The sequence below is a fragment of the Zalophus californianus genome, chromosome 3 (genome assembly GCF_009762305.2).
Source record: "Zalophus californianus isolate mZalCal1 chromosome 3, mZalCal1.pri.v2, whole genome shotgun sequence".
Taxonomy (NCBI): Eukaryota; Metazoa; Chordata; class Mammalia; order Carnivora; family Otariidae; genus Zalophus; species Zalophus californianus.
In genome coordinates this window covers 3785001-3808571 of record NC_045597.1, presented here as the reverse complement: position 1 = coordinate 3808571, position 23571 = coordinate 3785001, and the positions used below count along the sequence as shown (strand labels likewise).

General features: G+C 46.8%; 1 protein-coding gene across 1 annotated transcript in view; it reads left to right on the top strand.

Moving 5' to 3' along the window:
- MYO16 (myosin XVI) overlaps positions 1-23571 on the top strand; it is a 475554-nt gene that overhangs the window by 358629 nt on the left and 93354 nt on the right. The window contains exon 28 of the mRNA XM_027590435.2: positions 15674-15776. Coding sequence (XP_027446236.2) covers positions 15674-15776 — 103 coding nt within the window. The remainder of the gene's footprint in view (positions 1-15673; positions 15777-23571) is intronic.

Genomic DNA, 23571 nt, shown 5'->3' with positions numbered 1-23571 from the left:
TACTGTAGTAACCTAAGAACGAACAGAGAAGAGAGAGAGGAAGCAAAGAAAATGATAGCAGAGGGGCGCTTGGGTGGCTCAGATGGTTAAGCATCTGCCTTCGGCTCAGGTCATGATCCCAGGGTCCTGGGATCGAGTCCCGCATCGGGCTCCCTACTCAGCGGGGAGCCTGCTTCTCCCTCCGCTTCTCTCTCTCTCTCTCTCTGCCTCTCATGAATAAATAAATAAAATCTTTAAAAAAAAAGAAAATGATAGCAGAGAGAAAGGCAAGGCCTATGTATTTTAGGATATGAAGCAGGGAATTTATCCTGTAGCTAATAAGCATTAAATGTTTAGAAACAGGAAAATAATATAGTTTTGTTTTCCCTTAAGTAAGATCAGGGGACAGCATACTGTGACTCATGGACCAAACCCAGTTAGCAGCCTGTTGATTAAATACAGTTTCTCTGGCACTGAGCATGCCTATTTGTTTGCACATTGTCCTTGGCCGCTTTCATGTTACAAAGGCAGAGCGGAGTAGTTGTGATGCAGAATTTATGGCCCACAAAGCCTAAACGTTTACTATCTGGCTTTTTATGGAGAAAGGTTGCTAACCCCTGAGCTGGATCTCCCTGGCAAGAGGTTTTCAACCTTGACGCTTGACTTTTTGGGCCAGATCATGTTCTGTTGTGGTGGGCTGACCTGTGCATTATAGAAGGTGGCAGCATACCTGGGCTCTACCCACCAGAGTCCAGGAGCACTCTCCCCGACCCCACCCCCATCATGACATCGAGAAATGTCCCCAGACCTTCCAAATGTTCCCCAGGAGGGAAGACTCAGCTCCAGTTAAGAACTACTTCTAGCAGGTAAGTGGAGTTTGGTTTTGAGTGAACATGATCAGAGCTAAAGTTAAAACACTAGAAAATTGAATGGACCGAAAAGACAGATATGCAAACCAAGGTATTTTGAACATGAAAGTAGGATCACTTCGTGACTGTGAACACGAGGCTTTGGACAGGTGAGGACTGAGGATGGCTTCCCGAGGTCTAGCTTGCATTACAGCCTGCGTCATGGTGCCCATAACTGAGATAAGTAACAGCAGAGGGGAGGCAGGTGTCGAGGGAAGAAAAAGAGCCCGGTCTGGATGCAGTGGGTTCGGGTACCGATGGCTAATGGCTATTGAATGTGTATATTCGAAGTCAGTAGATGATAGCTAGGGTTGTAGACGAGAACCAGAGAGCACCGTGTCAGAAAAGCCACAGGGATATGAAGCCTCCGGGAACTGTGACCAGAAGGGTTTGTGCGGTAGAGAGAACCAGACATACGGAGTACAGATTGTCCACTGCATCTCTAAATTGGGGAATGACTCACTGAGGGTGCTGGGAAGAAGAAAAACCATGTGGCTCGAGGCGTGCGTGATAGTGAAGAACTTTCGAAAGATATAATGAGACGAGGGTAAAGAGAAGAGAAGAGATTGCGGTCAGGTACTCCATGCCCTTGAAGGAATGCTGTAAGGACAGTTACCACTTAATGCTGACCACAGCCACGTCCAAGAACAGTGTAGGTGAGCAAGACACTCAGCTCAGATGTTAAACCTTGCGCGTGTATGGGCGTCGCACTTGGTAGGTGGTGATTATGGCAGCAGGAGAGGGTTTCCTAGACCCCCAGCATCGCAGCAAATACTTGCATCGATCTGTGGGAGAGGTGGAGGGTCTGGGATCGAATTCGTGAAGCCGTAGCCTGCTGCATCGTTTCCTTCCTGAATAGAGATCCGTGCTCACACGCAGGACAGACCGTTCTGAGAAGCACACATACTATGCGTTACATAGAAACGTAGGCTTCAACTTGGTCTGTTCTGTCACTTTCGCTGAAGTTCATCTACTCAGCAGTCCTGTTTTTAGACACTTTAAAGTGGTTTTAAATAAATTGGCCACAGACTTCTTTTAATATCATTCAGTCTGAACATGTAGAGGCAGCGGCATCTGAGGAAAAGGGAGCACTTGGAAAACTTTTAGGCCGTGAAGGAGAGGGAGAGTAGTGTGAGGGTATAGCCGCAGGGACAGCGGCCCGGGGAAGGACCCTCTGCAGAGCAGACGCCTCCTCGTGACCGTGACCACACCTGTTCCTTTGCTCGTGCTGCCGCCACCAACACAGCCCCGCTTCCTCACTGCCTTGGCGGGGGGGTCAGCAAGAAACCCCATGGTCTCCCCCAGCTGGAGAGGGCAACCGGGTAGACAAAAACAGTCAAACCCCTTAATATGTTAGAAATGAAAATAGGGAGGGGCGCCTGGGGGGGGGGCTCAGTCGTTAAGCGTCTGCCTTCGGCTCAGGTCATGGTCCCGGGGTCCTGGGATCGAGCCCCGCATCGGGCTCCCTGCTCCGCGGGAAGCCTGCTTCTCCCTCTCCCGCTCCCCCTGCTTGTGTTCCCTCTCTCGCTGTGTCTCTGTCTGTCAAATAAATAAATAAAATCTTAAAAAAAAAAAGAAAAATAGGGAGATGACTGGCTCTTGAATGGTACCCTTTACCTTGGTGACTAATAAAAATATATGATGTGATAGTACAGTCACTGGTTTTTATACATCGGCATAAGGGGATGGTCTCCAGAACAAAAAAGGGGGATGTCCTTTAGTTATTATTAAAATAATATTAAATATTTTTTAAAAGTATCCAATTATATTTGCCTTATAAATAAATATACTTACTTATACATGAATATTATAGATTTAATTATATTTATATATAAAATAACAGTTAAATAATCATTAAGATTTTATTTTCTCCCACTTCCTCATTTCTGTCTTATTCTCCACCTCAACTCTTCTTCTCTGCTCACTCAACAATAGCCTGTTGGATGTTTTCAACATGTCAGATACTGCGGGGTACTTTAGGATTGAAAATATGGAACACATAGAATATTCTGTCTCAGAAGGCGGGGAAATAAAGGACGATGTGGAACAACGTGGTAGAAGGGGATGCAGACAGCATCTAGACCGGACGGTGTAGGCATCCAGGCAGGGGATTCCTAAGATTTCCTGGAGTAGTGGACATCAAGCTAAGGTTTGGAGACCACTTAGTATTAACCAGAAGAAAATCGAAGGGCAGTTGTCCGTGCAAGCATGTGGGAAGGCACAACAATGAGGAAGAATAGCGAGTTGAAGTACATTTTAGTGTGGCAGAAGTGCGTGATCCTAATGGCTGGGAGGTGTTTAACCAGGAAAAGACAAAGTAAGGACTGCATCCTGAAGGACCCCATAGCATGTGTGCAGAAAAGGGGGGTCCCTGAAGGATGTTGAGCAAAACAGGGTGAATGATAATTGAGCAGACAGGGCAAGGCAGGTGTATGCAGGGCACTGTTGATTATAGTCATTGAGAAAGAAGCAGGTGAGGCTTGATGGCGAGAATTTAAGTGAGATGAAGGAGAGGTCATACACATCAGAGCCAGATGTTGAGGAGCCAGTCTCGGTGGACTCCAGGTTGCACCCGGGGAGGTGGACGCATGGTAGAGCCCATGGAGCAGGAGCCACGGGGAGTATGTGGCAGGAGCAGGGCGTGGAACCCATTGGGCTTCCGGTGTGCTTGGGAGACCCACACTGTGCTGTCTGGCAGGCCATTCAGCATACTGCTGTGCAGTTCAGGAAGGTGCTGATCGTGTTTTATAGACACACGCATTTCCAATCATTGGTTCATAAATGCTAGTTGCCGCCTTGAGTGCATCTGAGATCGCTCAGGGAAGACGTTCCAGGAGAGCCAGAAGCAAGTGCAGAAAAGCACACACATTTAGTAGCAGGATGGAGGGGCTGGCTGGGAAGGGAGACTGTGGTGCGCGGGACTGTGGGGAGGAAGCCTCGGGATGGCAGGGCTATTGGGGAAGCCATTTCAAGGAGGGAGAAGTCGGTGGTATCGGGTGCTACAGAGCGATCGGGTTATATGAAAACAGAAAAATACAGCCGGAGGAAAAAGTCCTGAAATACAGTTATTGGATTTGACGTATAAAATGGTAGCTATCTTGACACATGATGTCTCGACAAAGTGATGCGTCTGGAAACAGAGCCTGAATTGCCGAGGTTGGAGACCATACTGGGCTGGAGAAGTGAATTGGGTTTGACTGTTGCTGGAACACAAACCCGTCCCTGCCAAAATTCTCAACCCCCACACCGGATTGTGCTTAAGTATCATTTTTCAAAAAGGTAAAATCCATGACTCTTGTACAAAGATAAAGCATCTCAAAGATTTTATTCAGCTCCTTATGAAAACAGGGAACTAATAAGATGTTAAAGCCAGTTGAAATGAAAATCTGATTTACAGAGATTTATCTTCTCTACTGACAAAATTTATTTGCACTGCCAAGGCAAATACCATTTGCGTCGCTTTGGACAGGAATTATCTGCATTGTTATCAGTTTCCCACCGCTTATGTTCTAGTCCTGCAGAGCTGTAAAATAGCTTAGTCGAAAGCAGTGAATTATCACACCTCTATAAAATTAAATAATTTCCAGAGATCCACTCAACAATGTCCAGCATTCAATGGAGAGGATACCCAGAGAGAGAGAGAGAGAGAGAGAGCGCGAGCACATGTGCACACACACAATGGGGGTGGGGGGGGCGGGAGGGGAAAGGGAGAACCCCGAGCAGGCTCCATACCCAGCATGGAGCCCAACGTGGGGCTCGATCTCACGGATCTCATGACTCGGAGATCATGACCTGAGCCGAAATGAAGAGTTAGACACTTAACTGACTGAGCCACCCAGGCACCCCATCACTTCTTTTTTTGAATTAAAATTTTAATTAAAGATATTAGTACCTATCGGTAATAGGTAAATTAAATTAAAATTTCTGTGCAGTATTTACATACGACGGCATTTTATTCAGCCTTAAAAGTGAAGGAAATTCTGCCATTTGTAACAACATGGATGAACGTGGAGGTTCACAGAAACACAAAGAGACAAATGCAGAAAGACAAATACTGTATGAGCTCACTCACATGTGGAATCCAAAATAGTCCAGCTCATAGAAGCAGAGAGTGGACTGGTAGCTGCTGGGGGCTGGGGGAAGAGGAATGGGGAGGGAAAGGTCAAAGGGCACAAAGTTTCAGTTCTGTAAGATGAATAAGTCCTAGAGACATCACTGTGCCTGCAGGTGGACAATATTATATACCTAACAAATTTTCGAAGAGGGTAGATATTATATTACATATTCCATTCACAAATAAGTAAGCAAACAAATAAAACTGAAGAGGGTGGGAGGAACTTTCATGGGGGATGGGCATGTTTATGGCATAGATTGTGGTGATGAGTTCACAGATTTATCCTTATGTCCAAACTCATCCAGTTACAGTAAAAATGTACAGCTTTTTGTCAACCATACCTCAGCAAAGTGGTTCTAAAAAATACCATTATGGTTGACCCTTGAACATGTTCAGTGTGGGTGGGGGTCAAGGGTGCTGAACCTCCATGCAGTTGAAAATCTGATTATAACTTTCAACTCCCCCAAACTTAACCACTGACAGCCTACTGTTGACTGCAAGCCTTACCAATGCCATGAAGAGTCAATTAACACATATTTTGTATATGTATTATATACCGTATTTTTAGAAGGAAGCAAGCTGGAGAAAAGAAAATGTTGTTAAGAAAATCAGAAGGAAGAGAAAATACATTTATATTGGGCGTGCTATAAGAAATCTGCATTTAAATGCACCTACTCAGTTCAAACCCGTGTTGTTCAGAGATCACTGTGATCCTTTCCGAAATTAATAAACATAATTAAGTTCAGACACTGATCTCCGAGTCATCGTTCAAGACTGTCACACACTTTCAAAGTAGATGTTCAAAAGAAAGTTTCATTGTTATTGAAATAGTATGATCTAGGTGCAGGGCCAGACTGTTCCTGGGAAGATCATAGTCATTCTTCTTTGTGATCAGCTAACCAGTCATAATGACAATTACAGTTACCAATCTCCATAAAATGTTTTAGCCATGTCCAAGGAAAAGAATTGCCCTCTCTTTGGTAGAGAGAGAAGACAATGGAATAACAAATATTTCTAGCAAATAAATTGACCTGCCTTGGTTTCCTGTCCCTACTCGGAAGATCGGTGGTCACACTGACCCTGGTGGGTCTTTGCTTAAGGAGCAAATTGCTTTAGAAATGGGATAATTTTACCCAACTGCATAGCTTAGAGAGGTCCCTTATTTAAAGGCTTCAGCAACCAATGAACATCTGTTCTTTTCAGCTTAACTCCACAAGCTGTTCTTGTACCTGAAAGATACAGGCTCTAGCTCAACCAGTAAACTCTGCAAAGCCCGGAGGAGGAAGGACGCAAGCACATCAGCTTCAGCACATGCACTGACCGTGCTCAGCATCCTCCCGGGCACTTGTCACGAGGCCAGGAGCTGCAGCATTGGGGACTTTGCCTGCAACCATTATTTCAGCCCTGTTACAACTTCCGTACACCCAAAGGGCACGGTCTTCAATGCCCCCCATGGTAGATGGCTCTGGAGTGCCGGGCAGGCACCGGTGGGGTCTCCGTGTAGGAGAACCCGCGAGGGCTGTATCAGAAGCGACCCAAACCTGGCTGAGATCAATGGTGGGGCACCACAGGCTGCTTAGGAAATGGAGCTCGGTGTACATTTCGCACCGGGACACTTCTCATTCAGTGTTTCCCTTTCATCCATTTATTGAATACATAGGACGCAGTTAGGTCGCGCAATTAAAATGAAATGGAGGGACCGGGGCGTGAAGTGAGAGAACTTGAGAGCATTGTCATGTAAATTCTCAGCAGATGTTCTGAATTCATTTTTTATCTGCATAGCAGTACTGGCTAATCCCAGGAGCCGAGGTCTAGTCTAACATTCTTCTTTTTCATTATTCACCTCCCGCCTTGCCTGGGCTGGGAAGCCCCTGGCTCCATGACACGGAGTGCGTGAATGAGTGCCATGGGATGAGGCCGCGTCTCCGGGCGGGCCGACCGCCCTGCCACAGGCTTGGGCTCCAGACGCTTCCTGGGAGGAGGTTACCGTGGAAGTGGACGAATCTCGAATCTCGGCCGCGTTCACACCCACCACCCTCGCCCCGCCATCCAGCCGTGCATCCCACTACAAAAGCAAACCCCACAGCTTCCCTAGAGCTCACAGCGGGACAGCTTCACTCAGCCTGGGGACTTCCCAGTGACTGCGAAGGGCTCTGCCGAGCCTCCCGGCCCGTCCAGTAAACACTCGGGAACTCCAGGATTCCCTCCCCCCATCCTTCCTGGGTCTCTCTCAGCAGTGGTGTGCGAGCCAGACTTTGAGTGTGAGTTTTGGACGCTGTGTTTTAGAGTCTTGACAGATAAATACCTGACAATGATGGCTGTGATGACATTTAAGTGATACCATAATGTTATTAAAATAATAGTAGCAGAAGCAATACTCACCACCACAATGAGACGGAGTGAGAGGGTTAGAGAGAGGGAGAGATGGAGGGAGGGACGGAAGGTGAGGAGAAAGGAAGAGAGAGGGAGAGAGAGAAGAAGGGAGAGAGAGAGAAAGAGGGAAGAAGAGAGAAAAAAGGAGAGAGAGGGCGGGAGAGAGGAAAAGAATTACCCGCGTGCGGAAGACATGGAATGTTCGGGACAACCATGGGGTCTGGCTTTTCCGTGTCGTATCTTAGTAATAGTCTTCATTTATATATCACTCTGCATGATGGTCGCCTTTATCCTCTCAAGCCCAGAAACAAAAGGGGCAAGTGTCTGGTTTTATCTCATTCCCACGTAGCTTAGTAGAAGCCCGATCAGCCCCTAGCTCTGCTGTAAACTAACTGACGGTGTCACACAGCTTTGGCAAATGTTACCCTGGGGTTGTGAGAATTCCGTGTTGATGTGAGATAACCTGTCATCACACCTGGAATTTATAGGCACTCTGTTAATCTCCCTCCCTCCCTCCATCTCTCCCGCTCCCCTGCTCCGTTTCCAATCCTGGAGACCCGCCCATAGCAGGGGGGCGGCCCCTCACCCCGCCAGCAGATGGCCCGGTGTGGGCTGTGGGGTGACGTCGTTGCGGGGGGGAGGGGCAGCCCCTCCCAGCACCTTCCCGCTCTCCCCAAGGACTGTCCTCCTTGGGGCTCTTGAACCAGGAGGCACATGGAAAATGTGAAAAGCTGGCATGTCTTTGAGTGGTGCACCCATGTTTCTAAAGATGACGGCCACCTATTTGCCATAATTTGGAAAGAGCAGGGAAGTCAGTCTTGAGCAGTGGCATAAGCAGCAGTCCTGGCACTGTCATAGTGCCTTTTCCACTTAATCGAGTCATACGCAGTTCCTGATGAGCACTGACAAGCTTAATGTTGATCCCACTAGATGTGAAAATAAACTCAAGTCCAGATTCCAGGCCGGCGCAGTCCAGGAGGCCCAAAAGCTGTTGCAACAAACAGCTAATATCCCCTTCCTGTCCTTCCAATGAACATACAGAAGGAGTCGTGGGTATGCAGACACAGGTGATGCACTGGGACGTGGATCAGGCTGACAAGCTCCAGGCAGAGAGCACAGCAGGTGCAAAGAAATGTGGGAAGGCTGGAAGTGGAGCCGTGGAAAGCTGGGAGAAGACCAGGCAAAGTGATGAGCAGGTGCACATGATAAAGGCTCCGTACGGGAGGCTGAGCGGTGTACTTGCTGGGCAGTTGTGGGGGAGCAGGGCTGGCCCTCTAAAGGACGGAGAGTTCAGGGGATGAACGCTGGACAACCCTGCCACGGGAGATGGGGTCTTTAGACCGTAAGTCATGGGAAGAAGAGAAAGAATGTGCACGCTTAGGGAACACAATGCATTTTTGTGTGAATGATGATTTTTAACAACTTTCTCTCTGTGCTTTCAAGTCTTTTTCTTTAAAAGAAAAAGAAAAAGTGCTCCTCTTTAGTTGAAAAGCACTTCTGCAAATCCTGTCTCTCTCTGCCTCATTTCTCTTTCTTCTCTGCTCCCTCCCCACGTCGAAATAGATTTTATTTCTCCCCCAAGCCCTCTGTGCTCCTTTTTCTTCCTACTTCTCACTATTTTCATGATGTATGTCAGTCCCGTTGCTAGGCAGCTGTTACACTCAACCCACCACTCAGCATTCTGAATGCTGGAAATTAGCCCCAAATAGCTAGAAAATCACCCCTCCGCACCTGCACTGTGTTTGCTGTGAGAGCAGGCATATGAGGAGCAAAATGAGCAGTCCCGGCAAGTTCGCAGAACAAGTGAAATGCATCCCTATTTAACTGTAGACAGAGAGCTACATTTCTGGCAAGCATGCTAGGTGGAGAAGCCCTGCAGTGCCCTGTGGCGAAGTCTCAAGGAAACGGTTCTAGAAGAAACCCCATCCTTGTCCTTCCAGAGCTAAACATGAACGAACAAAATAATCTGGAGAAAAACAGCAATACCCAAAATAAGCATGAATAGAATGTAGGCTTTGTGCGTTTCTGTAAATGTTGCCTACAAGCTCTGTGGTTCTTCCCTGACCCTGAGAAACAAAATGCCCAAAACACTTTGCTCAGTTCTTTCCCCCTCGAGCTGTTGGCCTTTTCCTTCATTTATGCTGCGAGCCACCAGAGCCCAGCGCTTGCGCGCCCCCACCCTCTGCTGAGGTCTTGGTGCCATCGCCGTCCCGCTCCTTCTGCGCGTCTGGAAGGGCTCTGCCTTCCCCGGTCACCCACTGACACGGACATGCTTTCACATTTAGACTCTGACCACATTCACACCTGCCCCCCCCCCCCCCCCGCCGCCCTGCAGTTGCTCAGCCCCAGCCCCCACAGTCCTGCCCCTCCCCACCCTCCGTCTGCCCTCCCAGCCTCCGCTCTAGAGCTCCAGGGACATCCCGTCTTTCTGCGGTTTATCCAGTCCAGTTCCTGAGGGATGAGGGTAATGGTGCTCCCCAAACCTTATTTTGTTGTTCCTGACTTAAGTAAAATATGTCCATTATAAGAAAATTTCATGAGGTCTTGAAATAAGAAAACCACATCTTTTCTGAGATATAATTTTGGCCCAAAATGTCATACCTGAGCATATGCAGTCAAATGAGAGTGTTGCTTTGCCCATCTTGGTAACCTTGCTTGTAAGAGGTGCTCAATAAATATTTGCTGAATAGAAATAAATTTTAAGGGGTTTGGGGACCAAAGCTTTCACAACAGAATTGTGCTTGAGCATGAAGAGATGAAGTCAATATTCAGCAAACAAACCATTTCAGAGAAATTGCATCTGAGGTTGTGGGGTCTTTTGTTTTGTTTTCTTTTTTGTAAGCATTAGCTTGATACATACACTTTGTATTTTTTCTAAGGAAGTGATTCTACTGTTTCATGGTAGGCTTCTTAAAGGAGTGAATTCAGAGTCACTACTTTGTTTAACCTGCCTCTTTGGTGACTCCATAAGCTTATTTTATCTCTAGGTTAGCAAGAAATAGGACGTCAACATTCTCCTTAAAGCTAGAAGGAATGATCACTTTGGAAAAGACAAATATTTATCTCATCATATTCCTTAGGTTCTCCAGTACATGTCTCAGGCATTTGCTCTTCTCTCTCTCTTCCACTTCAGCCTGTCCCTCTTAGACTATAGAGACCCCCGAGTGAACACAACGGACAGTGTGGTCCTTCTACCGATGATTTGGCCAGGGACTGTGATGCCTGTTAGGATCTCAGAGGCATCCTATGCCCGGTGGTGTGTGTGTGTGTTGAGGAGAGTTCTTGTACTTGAATCCTTGCTGTCGAGAGAGTACTTAATGACTAGCGTGCAGGTTGGAGAATTTTTCGGTAACTGTGCTGGAAGTCGCCATGAAACCCCAGGCTTCATCGAGTATTGGCCATCTGGGCTGTGGGCAGGCTGGAGGAAGGGAAGTTGAAAGTCGGCAGACGCGTTCAGAAGGGAAGCGAGACGCAGGGTTCGGTTTCGGCCTCGGGGACACACGAGGACCCAGCACGAGGACATCTCCCAGACGGTTCGTGCAGTCCTGGCCAGGAGGCAGCGGCTCGTGACAGGCGAAATGGACCCCAGCGGAGCGACTGGCAACCGGCAAGCAGTGACTCTGTTTCGGGGTGCTGGCTGATGCTGTGCATCCTCTGGGGGCTCCAGCAGAATCTGCCTGCGGTCCCCCTCCGTGGCGAGGACCACCGCCCTTGGGTTTGAGCAGCTACTCTCCCCGGGGCGCTCTGTCTCCGCGGATGTCGCTTCTGTCCTCCAGCTTCGCAGGTGCCGCTCCCCTCCCCCCTGCATCCACGTCCAGCCATCAGGAAACCCTGCCGTGTTGGTGGCTGACCATGGACCTGAGGCATCTGGCTCCTCCGGAGAGTCTCCCGGGCTGTCCACTTCACATGCCCACACCCGGGCCTGCAGCTTCCCTGACTCTTCTGGAGTCAAATGGTAGTCTGCTCAAACCACCATGCCCCGGGGCTCTCAGAGTCAAAGCCCGAGTGCTTAGAGTGACCTGCGAGGTCACACCCTTACCTGTGAATCTGTCCCCAGCACCTTCCCTCTGCCTGCTCAGGCTCCAGCCACATTGGCTGCCTGCTCAGCTCCAGCCACATTGGCTGCCTGGTATGGCTCACACAGGTGTGCATGACCCCACTCAGGGCTTGTGGGTCTGCGTTCCCTCAACTGGGATTCCCGATCCCCGGAGGCTCCGCAGCTTCATTCCCTGCCGTCAGATACGTAGTCTCAGTGAAACCTTTCCTGCCCCGTTTTTCTCCATCTCTCTCATTGTATCTGACTTCCTTCCTCATTTATGTTTCTATTCTTTCTGTCTCTATCATAGGATGTGAGGATTTTTATCTGATTTGTCCCCTGCTGCATTCCATGTGCGTATTTTGTACTCAGTCAATATTGCCATTCGTATTGGTTGACTGATTGAATGAGCCCAAATGAATGAGCCCTGGCACCCGGATCCTGGACATGGAATTGGATCCCAATCATTCCCTGCAACCCAGACCGGGACAGGGCAACAGTGGCTGTTTAGCAGACTTGACACGACATCTTAGAGTCAGTTGATCTGTCTCAGACACGGGCAGGTGCCAGCCTGAATACAGAGACCTTCGGTGGGTCGAGGTGACCTGCTCTTGGGCGACAGAGGCTAAGAGGGTGTAGGGAATGGAAGCTTTGAAGCCCCGTGTCCAAGTCACACCTGTGCTCAGCACCCGTGCGCTGCCCCGGGCTCATTCTTACCCCTCGGTCTCGGGTTGGAGTTTCTGTGAGAGCCTGTGTTAGCTCAGTGATCGACTTGTGACACCACCTACAGATGACACTCACATTCCAAATAACAAGATGTTTTTAATTACACTAAAATAGAGTACCTCACTCTGTCTGAGATGATGTGTTTGTCTTTTCAGTTGAAATGTCAGAATTATACCATTTTAGGTGTCACAAGAACAATATAAAATGAGGGGAAAAAAGCACCCAGTGTAAGATCTTTGTTCTGACTTGTTAATACTGTATTCAGATACTTGAATTATGTCAATTCAGTTCTCAGTGATAATTAGCAGAGCTACAGAATGAGACAATTGTAAGAGAATAAAAAGATAATTTGAGTGATTTCATTTCATTGTGTGACTCTGGCTAAATGGTAGGAACATGCTGGCTTCCCTGAGCACTTGAATGAGTCTGTATTTCATTCTGAGCTTGAGTTTACCATCAGAGGCCCTGTCACCCAAAGGTCAGAGAACCTAGAATTCTTATCTCTGCATGTCCAGCGTGCTGCTGATGATGTTGAGTGTTAATCTTTTCTGTTTCTCATGCTCCCGCCCTTCCTTTTCCGCTCTAGAGCCATCTGGGGCTGGGGGCTTGTTGGTTCCTGCCTCAACCATGTCAGCGCACGGGTGCTGAGCACAGGTATGACTGGACACGGGACTTTGAAGCTTCCAGAGAGAGACTGTCTCTGGGGTCACCTGGTCCTGGGTTCAAATCCCTACTCAGCCACTATTACCATCTCTCTCGGTGTCCTGGGGCTGTCCTAACAAAGCACCACAAACCGGGGGACTTCAAGCAACAGAAATGCACTCTTTCATAGTTCTTCAGCCTGGGAATCCCAAGTGAAGGTGTCAGCAGGACTCTGTCCCTCTGAGACTCTTGAGTAGAATCCTTTGTGGCCTCTGTCCAGCTTCCGGTGTGGTCGGTCACCCTTGGTGCTCCTTGGCTCGAAGCCCACTCCCTCTGCCTCTGTCTCCCTCATCATGCCATGTTCTCCTTGTGTGTCCCTGTCTGTACGTGGCATTCCCTCTTCCTAGACGGACGCCAACCATATTGGACCAGGGCCCACCTTAATGAGCTCATGTTAACGGCATGATATCTGCACAGACTACTTTCAAAGAAAGTCATGTCCACTTATCTTTTGGGGGGGGTGGAATGCGATTCAACCCATAAAATAATCTGTTTGAATTTGGGCAAGTGCCTTGATTTCTGTGACCGTCAGCTTTCTCACTGTTGAAAGATTGCCATGCAGGACTCCTGCATCTGGGAGGAGTATGAAAAGCCCATACTCCTGTTCAGTGCCTGACAAATGTCACTTTCCACATCCTGCTCCCCCCGCCCTGCCTTCCCCCAGCCCGGTTTCTTGGTCTCCCATCACTTATTAGTACTTGCTGCATGCAAAGGTAATCCAGCAGACCGTGGAATGCACAGAGATGGTCCATCCCCTGGGGAAGCTCACCCACTTTGAGGAATCATAGAAATTAGACTTGTGCTTTTAATACAATACAGAATTCATGTCACATCCTGAAAACGCATGCAGACAGAACTGAGAGGGGGTATTCCTTGTAAAGTGGCCGGCCAAGGGTCTCGAAGCAATTCTCTGTAAAGTTAGACCCCGAGGCTGTGTTTAGGTCCCCCATCCGGTTTCTCGCGTATTCAGACCCACTGTGCAAGTCCATCACCTGTCACCTTTGAACCACTGAGACATTATAAACCATAATCTGGTCTGCTCACTGATGTGTGCATGTCATACACCCACATTTCTGGAGGGTCCACCCCACTGGCCTCTGCGTATGATACTCCTGGTTCCGGCGCTTCACACACACTCTCACACACACACACACACACACACACACACACACACACACTCACACACACACACACACACACACACACACACACACACCATTCTACCCATTCTCTCTGTTCCCTTCTACCCTGAAGACACCCTTGTCTCTTCTGCAGCAACCACACACTAAGACCAGTAGAAAAGATAGATACCAAGTCCAGTGCTTACTGGGTAGGAAATCACATTCTTGCCTCTTGTAAAAAAAAAAAAAAATCACTAAATACTTCCGTATTCCACAGATCATTTCAGTCCATTTGGTGTAATCAAAATGATGAGCAAGATTTTTCATATCCTTGCCTCTGACACTATAATTTTTATGTTCAGTCTTGGCTACCTGTAGTCTTACACCCTCCTGTACCCTGAGTTTGATTCTTGAGCAAAAATCTGTGTATGAGAAGGGAGGGTTGTGGCTGATGTTGATGTATCTCGTTTGTCTGACGTGTGGCTACCAAGATTAGGGTCATTCTCAGCCCAGGACGACCAACAGGCTGAGTGCTCAGTGATAATGCTAAGGATGCAAAAAAGGAAATAAATGTCTGCTATTGAAAAATTCAAAATAGGTGTCTTTTCTCAGTGTGCGTTCTGTGCCTTGCCCACAGTGCTGGGCACCTCCCCGCGGGGTGCCCCGCTCTGGTGTGGTGGTCAGGGGGACTCACGCCCAGTCCTCTCCCGGCTGCTCGGAGGGAGCCTGGCCGATAAACACGTGGAGGCAGCGAGCTCCCTTCCTTGCTCTAGGGAAGCAAAGAACTCATCTTAGAAGTTGCCAAATTTGCTGCAACAAACTTTCGATGGAAAGCTAAGACATTTTACAGAAAGTCACAGAGAACTTAAGTGATTTACCTTTGGGCATTAAATTCCCAGAGCAGCTCAATGTGGGAATCATAAACACAGTGCAACTAAAAGCAATTGCACAAATCCTTGCTTGTTTCTTCTCTGTCCCTCTTCCTCCTCCTTCTTCTAATGCAGTTTCACCTCTATGTCAGGCTAAATACCGTGCATGCAAGGGAAATTTTATATAGATTTTTTTTAAGTGGCTGATAGAATTTTGAAGGGCATTTAAAAAAAATCCATAGAAAACCATTATATTGCCATGGATTTCAGCTAGGGAATGACAGTGAATTATTCAGAGGAACTTTCAAATAAATAAATAAATAAATGTCCTTCTAGAAGATTTAAAATTCTCAATATGTAACATAATGGGAAGAAGCTACTCTAGCTCTCACTTAAAAATTCTGGACGTTTCGATGCTCATTTATTATAGGTTGTAACTTTCACTTTCACTTTCAAATGGTCATAAGGAATTCTAAGATTCCTTAGAAGGTATATTTTTAAGAGCATTCTAAAATTTACATGAAAACCGTGAGTTTTCCTTCTCTTCAGTTTTCTTTTGTTAAATGGTTTCCATTAATCCATGATAATAGCGTTAAAGATACATTAAAGGATTGAAATATCTATTTGGCTCATTTTAGAAATCATTCTCCATGTCACAGAAGAGGGTTACCTCACGGTTGGACAATGTTAAGTGCACAGCAGATGGAGATTTGGGGGCTTGGAGGCTCAAGTAGGGATTGGGGAAGATTAAAGAAACAGTGTGAAAGAGACGACCCTGTCGAACAGAAGAAGCATTTGCTTGACAAACTCAGTCATGGCTTTTGTGTTCCTGCTGCTTTTCCCAGGTACAAGCCATTGGCCCATATGCTCCCGGGTGAGAAGCAGCTGCTGTCTGCCGGGGAGAAATGTCGCCTTGTTCTCCAGTGGTGCAAACTGCAAGGCTGGAAGGTGAGTGACCAGCAAGCGACGAACACACGGGCTCAGGAGGTCAACAAGCGAGCTGAGTCACGGTGGGTGCTAGCAGCCTCCCTGGCAAAAATGTCGATGTGTTTGGTAAGACGAGACACTAAGCGTAGTCCCTGGAAACACATCAGTCTTTCTGACGTTCCCCTTGTCGGGGCTTGGTGGCAGACCCGTGAGGGGGGCCAAGGGGCTCCTTGAATGGCGTGGACGAGGAGCTCGTGAAGCCGCACTGTTGGCCTGTGTGTCCGTCATCTTTGTCATTCAGGCTTTCTGAGGGGGCTAAAGGAGAGCAGATGAGGGTGTTGGTTTCTTGGCCCCTCGCTGGGAGGTGGTCTTTGTTCTTCAGACCCACTCCCCAGCTCATCCAGGGCTGTGTAACCCCATTTGCTGCTTCTCGGCTGCACACACGGGAAAGGTGACTGTCCCTCCCACCTCACTCCGTGACAAAAGCTTCACCACTGGAAACGCTCATTCTTTCCTGTGGCCCCCTGGTTGGCAGAGTCCAGGGGCCTGCAGGAGAGAGAGCTCCTCCTTCCAGAAGGAAGGACTAACGTGAGACAGAATAGCCTGGGGGGGCTCCCCAGAAACAGTGGGGTACAGTTCTGATTTTGTTCAGCACCTGGAACAGCATCAGAATGCCATGCATGACTAGTGTGGGGAACAGGAGGTTTGAAGCTTTTGAAAGCATTTGAAAAGTTCGCAGTGACTCAGGAATGGGAAACAGAATAAAGCCCCAGACACCAGGAGTCCCTGGATGTTTCTGGCCATAAAGCAACAGAACAGAGCATGGCAGCTAATCGCTTTGGTAAAACCTACCAATCACCAAAAAGCCACCAGAAATGTCAGGTTGAAAAGCAGTGGGGCATCTCCAAGAGACAATGTAAGAGAACAGATGAGGCCAAAGACGAGAGCTTCCCTTCCGATGGTTCAGAACTGCTGGATGTGTGTACTGGTGCCCACCACGGGCGACACAGGCAGGGACTGCAGGGCTGACGTTGGCACCTCATGCACCTGCTGCGAAGGACATGGAATCTGGAACGTCAGACCAATGACTGATGGCTTCATTGTCTGTACCACCCAGTCTCTCTCTTTATTATCATCTTGACCTTTCCTTTGTTTTCAACTAATAATGGGATGAGCTTTAAATAGTCTGAAGGGGGAGGCGCGTGCGGCTGTAGGGGTCATGGGTGCACATCCGTGCCCAGAGGCTGGAATAGGAAGGGAATGAGGGGGTGTCACTAACATGGGACGGTGTCCGCTCAGCACTCTGGAGCTGGGGTCACAGACAGAACGGTTAAACAGACTCGCAAGAAGCTGAAGTCATCTCGACTCAATCATTGCCAGAATTTTTAAGTAAGTCTTTTGGTAATAGTTGTTCCTGAATACAGAACTCTGAGATTTTCTTGTTGTATTTTTTTTCCCTTTAAAGAATACTCACAGAGGGGCCCCTGGGCTGCTCAGTTGGTTAAGCGTCCGACTCTTGGTTTCGGCTCAGATCGTGATTCTCAGGGTCATGAGATCGAGCCCCTCATCCTGCTCCGCTCAGCACAGAGTCGGCTTGAGATTCTCTCTCTGCCCCTCCCGCTCATGCTCTTTCTCTCTCTCAAAAAAAAAAAAAAAAAAAAAAAAGGATATTCACAGCTAAGGATAATAGGGCTTTATTAATGCTGAATGGAGGCTTGAGTTGTAGAGAAAAGGTGAGGGCATCTGGAACATTCTTCCCCCAGCAGGGGGGGGTTTCCTGTGCTTCCTGCACAGTGTGTGAGGTGCATCAGTCCCCCGATGCCTGTGCACAGAGCCCGGGGTTCCACACGGGGGCACCAGGGAGGCATTTCATGCCCCTGGGCAGCCACCATTCCTTCTGGACCTCTGCGTGTGCTGGGATACTGCTCGACATCGCAGCAGGGGATGGGATGACATTGGAACACACACCGGAACTTTGAAGAAGTGCATCAAAATAAAAAATGGGAACAGGTTCCCATTTCATTGCCCTGGTGTATTTTCCTCGCTCCTTCACTCCCCAGAGGAGACTAAAAATAGGGGACAAAAGAAATAAATAAATCCATTTATTCGCTGCATGTTTTGCTTGTGTGTTCCATAGTGAATCGTTCAGAAAGACTGCTTTCTTCAGCTTCTCCAAAATGTAACTTCTCGTATACTTTATACTGTAAGACAAATCATTGACTTCATAGAAATAAAGCCTATTCATATTACACTTTTTGCTAGATAAGAGAGCAAAAGAATTTTTAATTAATTAATTCAGAGAGAGAAAGAGAGAAGGGCAGAGCAGAGGGAGAGAGAATCTTAAGCCGACTCCATGCCCACGGCAGAGCCCCATGCTGGGCTCGATCTCATGACCTGAGCTGGAATCAAGAGCCATGGGTTTAACCCACTGAGCCACCCAGGCAACCCAGCAAAAGACTGTTTAAACATCATTTATTCCTGACCTGGAAAGTCAGACTCGTCCATTTCAAAAGCAAAGCGTTTGTTTGAAATGTGTTGGTAGTTGCAGGAAGAGTTGCTATGATTCTCCTCCGGCTGGTTAATCAGGACAAATCGAACGCGAAGCTGTTGAAGCAACAGTAAGATCCTAATGGATGGCTCTTGTTTTTGTAGCATGATTCCCAAAGTGCTGAGAGTCACGATGTATGTTTCTATTAAGCAGTCAGTGTTCGTCCTTTGGCTCTGAATGGTTAACAGGAATTAATAGTCATTCTTTTCCATTTTTTTAAGAGCAGTGCGAGGAGACAGCAGGGATCGGGGCCATCTTTTGCTGTGTGAAACTGCGTGGAGTGTTAGCTGGAAATTCAATTATCTTACCTAAAAATATGATGATCTTCTTATTGTCTCTCTGATGGGTCCTGGAGCTGTTCATAGTGTGAGCTTCCCGCTTCTTTATGTAAACCAGACTGTGTGCAGGGAAGCCTCTGAGGCGTCAGCAGGGGGTCCTAGCCCCACTTTCTCCCACTTTTGTACATTGTAGCGACTCCACGGCCTCTCCTGTTTCAGATGCAGAGAGAGACGTCTCCCCTTCGGTGCTCTTGGGTTTGTTTCAGGATCCACCCGTGCTATTTTTTTCTCCCTGTAGTTTGGGTCTGGAGTCAGTGTGTGAGGCACTGGAAATTTTAATATTTTATACATGATGATTCCTCTCATCTACAGAATGTGTTACTATTCAGAGCTTTGGCTTTATTTGATTTAAACCTAATAACAACTATACACGGAAAAAGGAAAGTCGGCAGGGTGAACGGTAATGACCTCATTTGAGATATGAGGAAATGGAGTCTTGCAGATCGGCATACTGATCAAGATATTAGGTGTGGTTAATGTTTAGTTTCAGTGGAAAGGCCGCTTTGCTGATACCGGCATCTACGTCTTGCTATGCTGTTCTTTCCACTGCATTTAACTCGATCTATATCTTGTAATGTAACCATCTGAAGCCCTTTTATTCGGATTGCAGAACTTGAAAGGCATAGATTCTGCATCGTAGTGTGAGCTTTGATCAAAGGCACTTACAGCTTCTTTTATTAGTCTGAGCAGATTGCTTCTTGGAGTGGGTGTCTTCTTATGTTGATAATTCACCTGGTGGAGGAAGGAGAGTCACGCTGACTACGTCCCGTTGCAGGCGGGTTCTGACCCCAGGCCTGCTTACCCAGACCGTCCGCCAGTGACCCTTAAGTAGCACAGCTCTTTTGGACTCCCCTTCCTAACTGCATCTTGGGAAGAAAAGGAGGAGACGGAGAAAAGAGAGAGCAAGAAAAGGAAGAGAGGATGGAGAGGAAGATCTGGAATCAAGTGAGGATTCTCAGGAAGGGTTTGACTCTAATCCGTCGTAGACGGAGCCGCTGCTCGGGCCATCCCCAGGCAGCCCCAGGGGCGGGAGACAATTCGGGGTGACGTTCCTGGAGATGGATTCAAGGTAACTCTGGCTTCCAGCTCACGGCTTGAGCGAAGGCGGGCTGAGAATAGTCATAGTAAGCCGTTTTGGTAAATCCCCAGTCTGCAGGATGCCAGGCTTCGCTCCCTGCCGTATTCTGACTTTCCAGCGTTCCCCGCATCTCCAGAACACTTGCTCCCTCCTTTCTGCTCTGTTCTCATCCCTCAGGTCGCACATCTTCTATAAGGTTGCTGATGGTCTCCCCATCACTGGGGATTTGCGTGCGCCGACTTTTTCCCCATGTCCCCAGGACAGGGGGCAGAGGAGGAGGCCCAGTAGATGGTAGCAGATAAGTCTTGGTCCCTAAGAAGCTGCCAAACCGTATATTTTATACGGATACATGGATGTTTAAGAATGCTTATGATCTGGAATAATTCACCACAAAAACCTGAGAGTGGTAATATCTAGGGCATTGTTTTGAGATGATAGTAAAACAGAAGTGTAGCCTGTCTCCATGATTAGAAGATCAATGTGTTCATAAATTACTTCTGTAATTGAGAATTATTTTTAAAATTTGTTACCGCCCTATAAGTACAATTTAAATAGAATATTGTATAGGGTCAAATTAATTATTTTAAGCATTTATGAAAAAGACCTGTTAAGCGCACTGACTCTGTTTTGCTCTAAGGCATTTTCGCCTTCAAGTAACAAGTCCTTCTTACTGGTGGTTTCTTGTTCATGTTTACAATTAAATGATACGTTTTAAAAAATTTGGTGGCCTAGTCAGAGCCTCATCCTTATTTCATGGCAGATTTACGCCAGTTGTTCGAGGAGGAATGGAAGGTTCTGGAGGTAATCTGAGTAGATTCAATATGACTGACTTCCAGTACTTTTGTGGGAGCCCCTTGTTATATCTTCCAGGATCTCCGTTTTCTGTGTCTCACCAGATACAGTTTTCTTGATGAAACAGAGTCTTCAGATTACTTCATTTGTGGAAAAAAATACAAAGAGTTTGAATTAAGTCATAGTTTGCAAACAAGTTGCGTGGAGCCGCGAGTTATTAACCTTCTGTTGTTTGTTTTTAACAATTATTCAGATATCTGCTCTACCTAAACATGTACATTTTTATTTCAGTCCTACTTTCAGGCGCCTTTGAAAACAATCCCTCCAAAACTCTGCACATTTAATCAACCACTTTCTGCCCTGATTTCCCCACGCCACAGAGAAGTGACTGGCAGGCACTTAGGCTCATGTGGAACATGCTTGTTTTTCTATGTTATGTCATTTATGTAAAGTGAAAACTTTTGAAACTACTAATTCTAAGTGGAAAAATAAATGGTATAATCTGATTTTCACACATTTTATATGAATCAACTGGTTATAGGATGATTTTTTTCTGTGTAGTTATTTGAATGCTATATTCATTTTAGAGCCATCTGGTGGGATGACGAAGGGAGAAACAAATCTGTCAGAGTCAGTCCGGGCGCTGCCAGGGGCGCCGTTTCCCAACACAGACGCTCGGAGCGCAGGGAAAGTCAGCGCTGGGGAATGGCTGGCCCCCCTTTGGGAAAGCTTCCGCAGTGAAGTTTCACTGTCCTTTCAAACAGATTCTGAGGAGTTTAGAAAGTTCTGTGGAAAGGCAGAGAAGAGAGTCCTGTGAGGTGAGGCTCCCTTGAAGCAGGGGCTCACGATAACTGTTGCTGGAAACTGTGGAAGGAGAAGTTGAGAGAATTTGACATGGCGCCAGGATGAGAAGGCAGACCCAGGGAGACTTCCGGGGACTTCCTCAAGACTAGACAGACAGGAAGTGAGAAACAGAACCGAAACTTAAGCTTCTCCCAACTGGCCACACGATGTGATAGTTACTCTCTCCCATGTGTGCCCATGTGTGGGCGCGTGTGAGCACACGTGTGTGTGAGTGTGTGTGAGTGTGTGTGTGTGTACGTGTGTGTGTGTGTGTGTGTGTGTGTGTGTGTGACAGAGAGGGAGAGAGGGACGGAGATCCTGAAAGAAATTACAAGGGCCTTCACAAAAGACAAACCCCAGATCCTAATGAAATACACTTTTCCTATTTGTGTTTGTTCACCAACAAAAAAATTACAAGAATTACTTTCTTTACCATCATTTTCTAATGTGATTTTCACGGGATGGCCTAGATTTCATGGCGCGTCTCCGTAAAATATATGATCTTTGAAGGAGCCACTCTTACAGTGCTGAGAATCGCAAGATTAACATTTTACCATAACATTAAATAAAATCAGTTGGACAAAGGATTTATTATTTCATTAATCTAAAATAGTACAGTAGAGAAAAGATAATAAAAGTAAGAGCAAGGAACTGTTAAAGTTTTAAGCACCTTCCACTTTTTTTACATCTTCTAAGACAAGACAATGGTATTAGAGCCCTTGGCTCTTATTAGCACAATAAATTAATGGTTTATAACCTTTGTTTTATTACTCAAGGAGCACTTCATAAATCAGCTGTAAGTACAGGCTAGAAAATAGCCTATAAAATTATTCTTTCTCTCACATCCCTTCCCTTTCTCTAGAATTATTAATGTTGGCAGTAATACACGTTAGGGATCTCAGTGTATCTCTTGGTACCATGTGCATTGTAAACTGAGGGTTACTATAGCTGTGCACATATAGCGATTTCCTTTTTTCTCTTTCACTCGACACATACACACACATATATATTATGAACACATTTTTGTTATGAAAGTAGTATTTATTCTTGATAAGAAATTTGAAAAATAGTGAAATTTAAAGAAGAAAATACAGATCACCCATCACTGAACTACCCAGAGATAAATACTCCAAAGTTTGGGGGTATATTCACTGACTCAGCTTTTAAAAATAATATTACAAAGTCTGATTCCTGGTCAATGTATCTCTCTCCTCTTTCACTCTGAACTCTATTAAGGAAAAATATTATGTCTTCTTTTTACATATATATATTCTCGTGTGTGTGTGTGTGTGTGTGTGTGTGTGTGTGTGTGTGTGTTTCACTATTACATTCCGTACAGGGTCTGGCACATGGTAGACACCGAACATGTATTTGTTGAATGAATGAACAAACCTACTTATTATCACGTTTTCTCTTTGGAAATGAAGGTAGCCTTCCTGACACGTATGATAGCTTCTTCATATCATTCCTCTCAGCTTTCTTGCACAAAGGCTTAGTATAATATCTGGCTTAATAATTGCTAAGGGAAAAGGAGCTGTGCCTATTCCTAATCCAGCTCTCATCTCTTAGAAGTCTAGTTCCTTTCCTCTAGCTCCGGACGTATTGGTAGATTGAATCAACAAGCATTTATTGAGCACCATCTATGTCACTGAAGTCACACAAGGCGATATGGTGCAACGTGAAGGCAAAATGTCATGGCTGTCTTCCACAGGTTTGCAGGCTAGCAGGGTCAAGAGAGAAAGGGGGAACCGCAGTAAACTAATGAGGAGGACAGGTTGGGACCCACACTGGGAAGGAACCCACAAGGACTCTGGTTTAGGGAGGCATGTGTCATGAAGAACAACAGTGGCTTGTGATCCTCCAGAGCGCAGCTCTCCTGGACAGCAGTTGACAATTGCTTGACAGCTACTAAAGAGTGCTGGGTCTGTCCGTGCCTCATGCAGTGTTCCATCTTGTGTATATCCGTTTGCCCCCATTTCCTGGATTATTTAGTCCTGCAGCAAGCCTTTAGTAAGTACCTATTGTATGCCACAAACCCTGTAATAGCAAAGGGTTTTTTCGCAGATCAGGAACCAGGTCCACCCTTTGGAGACACCCACTCACCACCTTGAGAACGGGGCTTAGTGGGAAGCAGGGGCCAAGCCCGTGGTACCTTGGTTGCATCAAAACACCACGTTCTCTTTTAAGTTCACTGTGAAGCCATCGATAAGCTTCAAA